Source organism: Carcharhinus amblyrhynchos, chromosome 12 (genome assembly GCF_965287045.1).
Source record: "Carcharhinus amblyrhynchos chromosome 12, sCarAmb.v2.hapA, whole genome shotgun sequence".
Taxonomy (NCBI): Eukaryota; Metazoa; Chordata; class Chondrichthyes; order Carcharhiniformes; family Carcharhinidae; genus Carcharhinus; species Carcharhinus amblyrhynchos.
The window spans coordinates 35994389-36008025 of record NC_137335.1 but is presented as its reverse complement, the minus strand read 5'-3'; the positions used below and the strand labels follow the sequence as shown (position 1 = coordinate 36008025).

At 39.4% G+C, this 13637-nt stretch overlaps 1 protein-coding gene across 5 annotated transcripts in view; it reads right to left on the bottom strand.

Annotated features, from left to right (window-relative positions):
* The window catches only part of LOC145350913 (exportin-1), a 64122-nt gene that overhangs the window by 21088 nt on the left and 29397 nt on the right, over positions 1-13637 (bottom strand). For all 5 annotated transcript variants that reach the window (XR_013888262.1, XR_013888263.1, XM_080200364.1 and 2 more), the window contains 3 exons: positions 12170-12353; positions 11775-11881; positions 3031-3225 (listed from right to left, as the gene is read on the bottom strand). Coding sequence is in view for 3 of the 5 variants with exons in the window: in XM_080200364.1 (XP_080056490.1) it covers positions 3031-3225; positions 11775-11881; positions 12170-12353 (486 nt within the window). In the remaining 2 variants the exon portion in view is untranslated. The remainder of the gene's footprint in view (positions 1-3030; positions 3226-11774; positions 11882-12169; positions 12354-13637) is intronic.

Genomic DNA, 13637 nt, shown 5'->3' with positions numbered 1-13637 from the left:
CCCCCAAGATCTGCACTGCAGAAGCAAGCTATCTGGTCTTTCACACCTCTTCTGCCATTCAATAAAATCACAGTTAATCTTGTTGCGTTGAGCCCAAAATTCCTCTCTCCCCAACAACTTTTACCTCCATTGCCCAAGAATCCATCTACCTGCGCCTTAAAAATATTCAATGACCCCTGCTTTCACCACCTTCTGAAGCAGAACACCCAGTACAGAACAAGCTTTTATCAGCCAACACTTTGGGACAGCACAACTCAAAGGCTTCTGGGACTGACGCGCCCCAGCAAGAACCTCACAGTATTTATACAATGCAAGTCACATAGGCAAGGCATTATTTACATTCCAACATTCTCTGGCTTAGGTTTTATATTAAGCAATTTGCAGATGTTCTCAAGGTTCGGTGTCTACCATTCCGAGAACTAACTGTCTTTCTTCATCTTCCTTCAGTTCCTCACAACCCCCTTCCCTAGTGTGCACTGTGACCAGATTCAGCTTTGCACAGCTAGCTTTGACTGTTAATTCAGGTCATCTAAGTATTAGAGGTCTTCAGGCACACAGGCTACTGATATGGACCCTGAAAATGTTTTATGTTTACTGGTACTGCTTAGTCGCATTTGTATGCATTTGGCTAGCATGCCTGTCTTTAGTCTTGCTCCCCATGTGAGGAGAGTAAGACTGTACACAGTAGTCCTGGTGTGGTCTCCCCAATGTCCTGCACAGTTGTAGCAATACTTGCCTAATTATAGGCACCCCCTTGCAATAAAAACCAACATTCTATTTTCATTCCTAACTAATTGTAAAAAATTAGCTTATCCACACATTTTTCTTCATGTACACAAGTCTAAATAGCCAAGTACTGCTCTATTGATGATCTTAGTAAACTAGTTAAGCCAGGGAATCTACCAACATTGCCATTAAATCACATCTGCTAAGTAATAATCTGCTTATGCATGCCCAGTTTAGGTTCCTGGATGTTTCATACCCCGTAAGAAGTGAATGACAGGGATGAGATAAAGCTAGCCACCCTCAATATAAAGGAAGCACTCAATTGAGTATCAAAAAATTAAGCGAGCAGATCAGAAACTCCAAGATATATTATGAAATTAGCCTAGTCCCTAACTTTCCCTTTTGATTTTGGTATTAGGATAAACATAAAAGGTGTTTTGCTCCAGGTAGGATTCAACTGACCCACGAGGGAACTTTTATTATAAAAAAATTAACACAGTTAAAGAACAAAAAAAAGAGTCAGCATAACTTCTTCAATTAAAAATATTTAAACAGGACAAAGTATAATTCTTAACAGCTATCTATCCCTATTGTTCCAAATTAAGCAGGATCCCCATAGACATAAATTCCTTTTTTGAATCAGCACAAAAACAATTATGTTCATTTGGATGCTAGGCTTCCAGCCTTTTAACACTTCTCAGAGATCCAGAGAGGCCCGTCTTCTGACTCTCATACAGCAGAATCTCAAAGATCCATCACCAAACAGCAGAATCTTAAAGATGTTATTTCTTGACCAATTCCAGTCTCCAACTCGAGAAGGAGAGGGGCACTGCTCTTTAACAACTCCACATAGCATTTAAGCTTGATTTCTCTGTGCAAGCCTAGCCCTGTCCAGTTACCTGATATTACTGCCAATCAAGTCCTATTTTGCAAAACCCCAGTGGAACACTAGGGACAACATAACAGCAGTAGTCCAGAATAAACAAACATTCCAGCAATTAGGAGCAATTATGCCACTGCAGGAACAAGAGAGGATGCCAGTTACAGACCCAGTGGCACCAATAATAAGAACTGCTGAAACAGATCGTGTACAAGAAACATGACTAAAATATATTTCTTAAAAGGCACAGCATTGTCACAGAATCCTGGAAAAAGAGATCAATAGGAATCAAGAAGGAAATCCTTCAATGAGCGAAGAAACACTGCGTCTGACAAAGGAAAGATGTTCATGAGAAATCAATCACAGCCCTAGCATATCATTGGAGATTCTTGGAAGAACCCGTAACCTGCCATGGTCAGCTGCTTTAATGATCTGCATGTGTCAAAAAAATGTTGAGGATGGTTTGTTCCCTTACAATTTTGGTATCAACTACATGCTCAACATTTTTGATCACTAAATAGACCATGCTGGCCCACAGGAGGAACATTTAGGTTTGGGTTGCAAAGTATATTTGCATCACATTGGGCTTTTCTTTGGGAATGCCAAGAAACAACTTCCAATAGCTCTACCATTGCCAAATGTCTAATTAACATATCGGGGCAAGTTGATCAGAAGTTTAAAAGAACTAGCCATATCAATATCATAGCCGTAAAAGCAAGGCAGACACAGATGGCTCATTTTCAACCATTTAAAGGCTATTCCGAGGCCCAAGTATGATGGAATACTCTCACAGAAATGTAACAAGAACTCTCTACTATGAGCAAACAGTTCCCTAGATTGACGTCCTGGCCAATGGAATCAAAATCAGGCCCCTTCACCACCAGCACACACAGGCTACTGGAAGTACTATCATACCTCAAACCTGCATTGACAATACCTCCCAATATAATTTCAAAGTTCTTTTGTTTTAAAAAGGGGTGAATGTTTCAGTCCTGCCTGCAAAGGGGAATCGTCCTAGGTGGTCAGGCAATTTGACAGACCATTGAAAGGAAGGAATTTCCAGTCTCATGGCGGATGGGATTGGAAAATCCCATACTCAAACACAATTGAATATATTTCACTGACACACAATCCTGAAAGCTGTCATCTAACACCATCAAGAGGGCATCACTACAAATATCAGGCATAGATAGTTTATCTTCAGTGAGTAATACTGGGTGGGTAATAAAAGTGGACTTGCTACCCCTCTTTCCATGTAGAAATATTTAAAAACTTGCACCAACAATGCTGTGTGAAAATACTGTACCAATTAAGAATCTAGACCATTGTAATTCCCAAAGCTCTATTCATGCAGAAATATATTCTTCTACTTATTTTTTAAGATCTAAATATGTCCAAGGTATCCAACAATCCTTTAAGCTTACCTTGTTAATCATATTTAAAGTGCATTCAAAGACAGCATCAAATATCTGAGGAATTTCAGAAGTGATATGTCCACCCAATTTATTCACGATGGTTGCCATGGTGCTAAGTACTTCTGGTTCTCTAGCAGCTGGTACATTCCTCTGGTAGTCAATAAGCACCGCATCCAGCAATGGAGGAACAAAATTTTCACCTACCTAAAAATAACCAAAATTGTAAAGTTAAGGTTTGAACAACAACCATTCTTGGGGGAAAAAAGGCGCTCCTGCATTTGTCAAATATACAAATTCAGGATTTTATTTGAAGTAACCATATTTGCAAATCAAAAAATTAACTTCAGTACATTAACTGAATGGTATTGAAAAATTGTGTTAACCTCCTCTAATGGGAGATTCCAACGTTAAGTTTCATACTTAACTGCTACACCAATAAGTGCCACTGCAATGACTTTCAATGCTAAAGGTGCTTCAGCATATTTGTTCCTCCCATTCTTCTTAACCAGTTAGTTTGCCATCACCCCACCGTTTGATTTTCCCCATTGATCCATTTTCAATAGCACTGCAGCCTTTGACCCTGGTCCAATTAACAATTAATTCTGCCCCCCGCCATTCAGCCTGCTTGCTCTCAAGACTCATTGCTTCACAACAAAAAAGGAGTGTAGTTAATTGAAAAGGGAATGTAATCTTTAGTTTATAAAAAGCGGCATTAATTGCAACTTCAAAAGGATATCAAATATATATATTTTAAAATACAACCTATAAACCCTATAAGTAATTGATTAGACCAAAAGTCTAGGACGCAAATTGGGATGCCTTACTCTAGAATTTACTAGAATTACTAGTAAAAATAGTAAAGAACCAAGTGTCTAATGAGAATGAGGAATTTCAATTAGAATCATACAGTGCAGAAGGGTCAGCCCATCAAGTCTGCACAGACATGTGAAACACCTGACCCCATCACCTAATCCCATTTATCAGCACTTGGCTCACAGTTATGCTGGTTGATATTGAAAGAGGAAGTACTATGGCTAAAATCCTGACAAAATCCCCTGCAGTTGACAGCCTACATCCTCAAGATCCAAGACGTGGCTTCAGAGATAGTGGACATACTGGCTGTGATCTTCCAAAGTCCCCTAGATTGTTGAATGATCCTAATACATTGGAAGGTAGCAAACTTAACATTATTCAAGAATGGAAGGAGTGTAAAACCATGGAACATTAAGTCTGTCAGCCTGGTAGACACTGGAAAATGCTCAAGTCCACTATTAAGGAAGTGGTAACTGAACACTTCGAAAATCATAATGCGATACCAGCAGGATTGATTACATGGGAAACAAGAACAGATAATGCTGGAAAATCTCAGCAGCTCTGACCGCATCTGTGGAGAGAGAACAGTGCTAAGACTCTTCAACAAAATGGGAAACATGGTTTCAGGGAGTTTTGAAAAGCACTCAATAAGATGCTACACAAAAAGGATGTAAAACAAGGACTCATGGGGTTGGGAAAAACATATCAGCCTGTATTAGAGGATTGACTAAATGATACCAAAGTGTAGGAATAAACAGATCATTTTCAGGTTGGCTACAAAGATCAGTATTGGGGTCTCAGATATTTACAATCAATATTAATGACTTAGATTAAGGGATTAAGTATAACGTACCCAAATCTGTCAATGTTATAAAGATAGGTAGCTGTGAGGAAGACAGGTTTTCAAAGGGACACAAGGTTAAGCGAGTGGGTAAAATGGGGGCAGATAAGCATAATGTGGGAAAATGAGAATTTTGGTAGAGAGAATAGAAGGACAGTAGAAGAAACTGAATGGTTTGCAGAAGGATTTGGAAATCTCTACATGAATCAAAATTAAATTGGCGAGTACAACAAGCAACTGGGAAGGTAAACAATATGTTGAATTTTATTGCAGATTGGTTAGAATAAAAGTACAACGAAGTCTTTTTCCAATTGTACTGCAATTTGGCATGATGTCACCATGTACATTTTGAGCTCAACACTTAAGGCTGTGCCTTAGAAAGGGAGCAACAACAGTTCAGCTGATTGCAAGGATGATGGGATTCTTCCAAGGAGGACCTGAGTTTAGAAGAGTGAGGTGTGATTTCATTGAAATTGAGACTGAGGTGGTCTGACATGACCGATGTTGCATTCCTAACTGGAAAGTCTATAGCTAAAGAGGCACCATTTCAGGAAAAGGGTCAGATGAGGGAAAAAGAAAACCCAAGAGTACGACAAACAAAACAGAAGATCACATGGCCTGTCAAGCCTCCTCTGCCATACAAATATAACCATGGGCTTGAACTCCACTTTCCCATCCATCTGATTCTGAGACTAAAACTTTTGTCTACCCCAGCAATAAATAGTTCAGTACGATTTTTGCGTGGTTCGGCAACCAATGAACTGATTCAATCATAAGTCTGAGTCCCGCACACTTTTGGCAGCTGTTCAGCAGCCTTGGAAGACAGAGTTTGAGACTACGGGATCCACCTGTCGATTGCAATCGACTACTTGGAGATCTCTGTTCTGATTCTTAATAAAGAAAAGAAAACAAATGGGCATAAGAAATACCCATTGAAATGGGAAAGAAAATTCTGAAGATTCTCGATGTGCTGGAAAGCTCTATCCTGGAGGGTAAAGTGGATGTGGTTCCAGCACATCGAGAATCTTTAGAATTTTCTTTCCCAGAAGGCTGCAGATACTCAGTTAAATATATGCACAAAACAGGTCAATAGATTTTAGGATACTATGAAAATCAAGAGGAACAGGGATTAGATGATTAGACAAGTGAGTGGAATTGACCGAGATCAGCCATGACTTAATTGATGGTGAACAGGTGTATTTCATATGCCTATTTGTTTCCTTTATTAAGAATCAGAACAGAGGTCTCCAATTAGTTGATCGCAATCGACACGTGGATCCTGTAGTCTCAAACTCTCTTCCAAGGCTGCCGAACAGTTGCCAAAAAAAGTGTGCGGGACTCAAGACTTATAATGACTGAATCAGCTCATTGACTGCCAAACCACGCAAAAGACATACAGAACTCTGGTTTCTTGTGATGACAAGTAAATCAGCTCATTGATGGCTAAAACACAGATGCCAAAATGCAGACTATGCTGGGTAAAGACAAAAAGAACCAAGAGCTAAGAACCTCCAAAAGGGCAAAAATCTAACAAAAGAATGGAAAAGTGAATTTCTTTTCAGAAATGAAAAAGGCAAGACCATTTGTCAGTAGTGAGTAAGGGGTAATTTGGAACAGTATCACAAGACAAATGCATGCAAAATTTAAGAAAATTTCCCTTTAAACAGGGTCTTTTAGACAAAAAGTAGTTAAAGAGAATGTTGCAAGCTCAACAGGCATTCTTTTCAAAACCTGTGCTAAAGGCAAGGCTAGCAAAAAGGCATCTTTTTGCATTAGCTATCTGCTGGCAAAACAATGATTGCTGCTGACTCCTTGTTCAAAGACTTTAAAAGCAAAGATGAAATTATGACTGCCATCAAGAGCTTGCCATCTGATGCTTTAAATAACAAGAATGGAAATGTTGTCGAGGATGTCTCTCAGCAAACATACTTCTCACTAGTCTAAGGAGTCAGTAGACATGACAGATACAGATCAACTGATCATTTTTGCTCACATGGCATTCAAAGATGCAACAACAAAAGGAAGACTTCCTCACTCTTTTGCCACTCAGAAGACAAGAGGCAAGAACATCTACAACAAACTTTAAAAAGTATGCAACTGAGAAAAACATTCCGATCAAGAAACTGCTTTCAATCACAACTGATGGTGCACCATCAATGTAAGCACTTTGCAGAAATAATCCTGAATTCCTTCTTTGTCAATTACCACTGCTATCTACCATGAACTAGTGAGCAAGATCACTAATTTTTCCTCATGTAATGACAGTTGTTGTCAAGATCAACTCAATTCACGGTTGAACTCTGCAACATCGTTTGTTCAAATCGTTACTTGATGAGCTTGATGCCACCTACTGTGAGCTAATCCTTCATGTAGATAGGTGGTGGTTAATTCAAAGTCCCCTAGAAATTTTTAGATTTGCTTCCTGAAATTGTCACCATTCTTAAATCAAAAAAATGAGGTGTCAGATCATGTGTGGTTGCTGGAATTGGCGTTTATTACTGACAAGTGCAAAATTGAATGAGCTAAACCATGAATTGCAGGGGAGGGATAGGCTTGTCACACATGATCAGTGCAGTGAACGTGTTCAAGTTGAAACTGGGCTTGTGGTCCTCCCTGTTAAAGAACAAAGTTACTGAGCACTTCCCAAATCTAGAGAAAATCCAATAATAGGTCAAACAGAAGGGGCTCCATCCAAACAAACTGGAAAAGAAATTCAGAAGACGATTTCAGGAGTTAAAGATGGAATAAGTTATCTTTGTCTCAAATCCTTTTCTTCAATGGATATCAGAGAACTGACAGCAAAATTTCAGAAGGCATTCAAACAAAGCAGTGGACTTGACACGGAAATAATCACCATACAAAATGACACAGCTGAATGCTTGGTCAATGGACAAAGACTTCTGGGGACTTGTAAACAAAGTTTATTTATTAGTGTCACAAGTAGGTTTACATTAATACTGCAGTGAAGTTACTGTAAAAATCCAAAAACCCTCTTCAGACATCACACGCACTCAAGGTGAATGCATGTTTTGGTTCCACATGCCACTGTGAAGTGGCTTTTCCAGAAGGAAACTATCATGTCCCCAAGTATTACACTCATCTTGCAGATGCCCATCCGATGGGCTGCCCAAGACTGGTCATCTCAAAGCTATGACCCAGATTTCACAGTACTCGCAGATACTGTGCAAGCAAAAGGTGTCACAATAAGAATAGGTGAGCATTATGCACAAGTACAACTTGGGAGGTTCAAGTAAAGTCCAGTTTTTTTACCAGCAGATCTCACACTGTATTTTGATGCCAAAAGTCATCTTGGGAGACCACGGAATTAGAAGAACTGTATGCCACCTCATCAAAACAAAATCTTAGTTGACCTAATACATCATCTCAAAAGATCTTGGATAAACTAAACTGGGAAAAAAGAAAACGGTCAAAAAAAAGCAATTAGGAATGGTCTTGTTGGAGCTAATGAAAGCAGAATTCAAACAGCTTCAATTGTTGCATGGAACGTATGCATGCGTCAATGGCTAGAACACCATTTATGGTCCATCCCCAATTTCCTTCGAGATGGTGGCAGTGAGCTACCTTCTTGAACAGCTGCTGTCCATTCAATCACAGTGCTGTTAGGGAGGGAGTGCCATCATTTTGCCTCAGCAACAATGAATAGCTTATATAATGAGGGAAATGGCTATGTATTTTGAAAATAAGATTTTTAAATGCAATAGATAAATAACAATTTATGTCACAAGTAGGCTTACATTAACACTGCAATGAAGTTACTGTGAAAATCCAAGTATCCTCTTACAGATGCAATAGATAAATATCTTCCTCCTTTGCTTTTCAAGTATGCTGTGATTTCAAAATCAATTATAGTCTATTCTGCCCTAACTTATGCCATGTACTTTCCTGTCAAAATAAGGTAGGAGGTAACTTAGGCATCTACCGTGACATTAAAACACACGGCAATTAACTTTTTAGATTGAACCCATGCAAATCTCAGGGTTTAAATGGCTGCCACCAGAGACTCAAATGAATTTAACCAAAAAAATTAACTGTAATTATTATAACCGCCCATATCTTGATAGTTTCCAAGGCAACTATAATGGACTGCAATACAGGAAGTACATTTATTGAGAAAGGGCAGGCAAAACAAAGTAGCTTTAAAAGCAAGACACTCATGCTGGAAATCTGAAATAAAAACGAAGTACTCAGGTTTGGCAGCTTCCACAGAGAGAGAAGTAAGAGTTAACATTTCAAGTTGTGATAATTTCTTCAAAGGGTTGCAAAGCTGAAATGTGACACTCCATAAAGTCACAGACATAATCGCTTGTGGCACTTATAAAATTTTGGAAAGTTAGCAGATTAAAAAAAAAAGATTGAGAACCAAAATACTGAAGCCCTTGTGAAAAGACTGGAGTCACCTAGAAAAGAATGGTTTGATCAAGCAGACGCAGCACGGATTTGTTAAGGGGAAGTCACATTTAACAAATTTATTGGATTCCTATGAGGATGTGACTAGTGCGGTAGACAGAGGGGAATCGGTGGAGGTGTTGTTTTTAGATTTCCAAAAGGCGTTTGATAAGATGCTTCACAAAAGGTTGCTACAGAAGATTAGGGTGCACAAAGTTGGGGGTAAGGCGTTAGCATGGATAGAGGATTGGCTGTCTAATAGGAAGCAAAGAGTTGGTATCAATGGGTGCTATTCTAGTTGGCTGTTGGTGACTAGTGGAGTACCACAGGGATCAGTGCAGGGGCCTCAACTGTTTACCATTTATATAGATGATCTGGAGGAGGGGGCTGAGTGTAGGGTGACGAAATTTGCTGATGACACGAAGATGAGTGGAAAAGCAAATTGCGTGGAGGGTGTGGAAAGTCTGCAGAGAGATCTGGATAGGCTGAGCGGGTGGACAAGGACCTGGCAGATGGAGTATAATGTTAGCAAGTGTGAGGTTATCCAATTTGGCAGAAATAATAGTAGGAGGGATTATTATTTAAAAGGCGAAAAGCTGCAACACGCTACGGTGCACAGGGACCGGGGGGTCCTTGTGCACGAATCAGCAGGTGATCAAGAAGGCGAATGGAACGTTGGCCTTTATAGCAAGGGGGATAGAATATAAAAATAGCGAGGTCTTGCTGCAACTGTACAGGGTACTGGTGAGGCCGCAGCTGGAGTACTGTGTGCAGTTTTGGTCGCTGCACGTGGAAGGATATACTGGCCCTGGAGGGAGTGCAGAGGAGGTTCACTAGGCTGATACCGAACATGAGGGGGTTGGCCTATGAAGAGAGACTAAATAGATTGGGTCTGTACTCGGAGTTTAGAAGGATGAGGGGGGATCTTAAGAGACATTTAAGGTAATGAAGGGAATGAATAGGGTAGAGGTAGAGATTCTTCCCGCTTAGAAAGGACAGAACTAGAGGACACAAGCCTCAAAATATGGGTGGGGGGGGTGCAGTTTAGATCGGAGTTCAGGAGGAACTTCTTCACTCAAAGGGTGGTGAATCTCTGGAATTCTCTGCCTGTTGAAGTGGTGGAGGCTACCTTGCTAAATATATTTAAGTCACAGGTAAATAGGATTCTGATAGACAGGGGAATTAAGGGTTATGGGGAGAAAGCGGGAAAGTGGAATTGATCCACCTCAGATCAGCCATGATCTTACTGAATGGCAGGGCAGGCTTGAAGGGCTAGATGGCCTACTCCTGCTCCTACTTCTATGTTCTGTGGCCAATAAAGAAAGTGGAACAAGTTTGATTGGCAATTGAGAAACAAAAGGGTGGATCAAAAAAAAGCGAAGAAGAAAAGTTATTTCGAATTGCAACTGGATCTTGATCAATTGGGTCAGTGGGCTGACGAATGGAAGATGGAGTTTAATTTAGACAAATGCGAGGTGATGCATTTTTGGTAGACTGAACCAGGGCAGGGCTTAGTCAGTTAATGGTACGGCATTGGGGAAAATGACAGAAAAGAGATCTAGGAGTACATGTTCATAGCTCCTTCAAAGTCGAGTCACAGGTGGACAGAGTGGGGAAGATGGCATTCAGCATGCTTGGTTTCATCAGTCAGAACACTGAATACAGGAGCTGGGATGTCTTGTTGACATGGTACAAGACATTGGTACAGCCACACTTGGAATACTATGTGCAATTCTGGTCATCCTATTATAGAAAAGATATTATTAAACAAGAAAGAGTGCAGAAAAGACTTACTAGGATGCTACTGAGACTTGATAGATTGAGTTATAAAAGGAGCGGCTGAATAGACAGACTTCTTTCTCGCGTGTAGGAGGCTGAGAGGTGACCTTATAAAGGTCTATAAAAATAATGAGGGGCATAGACAAGGTAGATAGTCAATATCTTTTCCCAAAGGTTGGGGAGTCAATAACTAGAGGGCATAAGTTTAAGGTGAGAGGAGGGATACAAAAGGGTCCAGAGGGGCAAATTTTTTCCCCCCCAGAGGGTGGTGAGTGTCTGGAACAAGCTGCCAGAGATAGTAATAGAGGCAGGTACAATTTTATCTTTTAAAAGGCATTTAGATAGTTAAATGGGTACGATGAGTATGAAGGGATATGGGCAATTGTGATTAGCTTAGGGGTTTTAAAACAAGGGTGGCATGGACAAGTTGAGCCGAAGGGTCTGTTCCCATGCTGTAAACCTGTCTTTGAATATCAAAATTTCTGTAGAATCACTTGAATATTCAAAATGTTACGTTGTGGGAAATGGAGACAACGCTCAATAAATATGCAAAATCAGTATCAAAACACCTGTGTCTCTTAATTTGTCAATAATGGATCAGATTGTTATTTTTAAATTGGGATTTGAATTCAGATAAGAATGTTACAAAGTAGTGCTAAGGTGGTCTCAAATCTGTCTCGCATGGCTATGAGCCAAAAACAAAATTTTCTACTGTTCCTCAGGAGGAGGATAGAATAGGATAAAAGTATGATGTTATCGAAGAAGCATGCTGACGATGGGGCACATTTGATCAATGCATTTCAAATGAACATAAGATAATCAGCATTTAAACTCTACATCTTCAACACAAAACAATATTTTACTTTTCCACATTCATGATTTGTGACTAAGTTATTGTTCATATCTCACTCACCATCTGTGGGTCATTGGATCTGCTCACCCAACCTGAAATAAGTTTCAGGGTCTCCCTTTTCACTGTTCGCATACTTCTGATCAAGGGCTGTTTTGTAACCACATCACCTATGATAGGCATCAATAAAATTCAATGGCTCAAAAAAATTAGAGACATTTATTTTGCTAAACAATTCACCTTTTCATGCTCAATTCACTTCTTAATGCTCAAGTTGATAGACACAAAGGCAATTTTTACTTCCTTTAGAAGGAAGCATCTCAAAAAGGAGCAATGAAATAATTCAAACATCACAAACTTGAGTGTTCACACACAACGCAAAGTAATTGCTGTCATGCCACATCCATTGTTTTACACCACAATTTTTTTGGAAATACAAAAACAAATGTTCAACCAACCATTTGTTTGAATTGCTGCTGAAATATTTTCACTGAGGCACTTGTACACATTCAACATATCCAGATATATTCGACCAAGCTGGATGACAAATGGGTGACCAACTGCTTTGCAGGCTCGAACATTAGTTTTCAGAATACTGCCAAGCTGTTTTACAGTTTCAGGATCCTTAAGAATGTCAACATTCTAAAGATGAAGGAGAAAGAGAATCAATCAACTGGCCCGGATATTGGATTTCTACTCTCCATACCCCCAATTTTTTTTTCTTTTGCTGCTACTTCATCTTTTAGACCGAAATGAGATATTGATAAGAGCCCCTTTGCCCCTATTCATCTATTCTAATCCCATTTCCCAGCACTTGGGTTCACAGCCTTGTATGCTATGGCGTTTCAAGCGCTCATCCAAATACATTGCAAATGTAGTGAGGGTTCCCACCTCTACCACCTTTTCAGGAAGTGAGTTCCAAATTTCCAACATCCTGTATAAAAAAAGCTTCATCCTTCAAATGCCTTCTAAATCTCCTGTCTATTACTTAAAATCTATGCCCCTTGTTATCACACATCTACAAAAAAAAAGTGAGAAATAGTCCCTGAAGACCATAGGCTACTCTTCCTTTTGAGGAGAACTGACCAGTGGTGATTTAACCTGAGGATCACCACGTGAGGGGCAAGACAGGCCTTTCATGAATAACTCCAGCCAGTATGGGATTTGAACCCACGCTGTTGGCATCTCTCTGCATCATGAATCAGCCACCCAGCCAACTGAGCTGAATCATGTTAGATCTCTCACCTTGTCAAAATGAAATTTAAATGTCAGGATTTTACTGCGCTTCGCCAAACTTCTCCTTTAACAAATTTAGTAATGAATCGTTCTGTCTGGAAATCTACATGCATTGCCAATTCAATTAGCCACCATAAATATCACAAACAACAGCAAGATGCTAAAGAGGACCACTACCTACGTTAAACATGTCACACCAAAATATGCTGATTGATCAGTCACACATTATTAAGTACTAACAGTAACAATGGACTTTCCATATAGTTACCTTGAGCAATTAAAAATAAATCAGGTTTACCAAATCACAAAATAAAGCATCTATTTTCACATGATCAACAATGCTGCAATTATTCCTATTCACCCATTATGCACCATAAAGATATAAACTGCAACTCAAGGGCATACCAAAATCACAAGTCTGAAATTCAGCTAGTTTACAATAACAAATCTATGATTGGTACTTAAAATTCTAAAAATTTATGATTGCTTTGCAAAAGGCTTAATTTCAGTACAGGAAAATACAAGGAATAATTCAATTAATTTTACTTTTATTTACAATTCTAATTTCCAATGTCCACAACATTTGATGAAAAACTGATGTAGGGAAAAATAATATGAATCAGCCTGTAAAAAACAACTACTACAACAAATCCAGTCAACTATGTCTCACAATAAAAAGATTATTCAGGG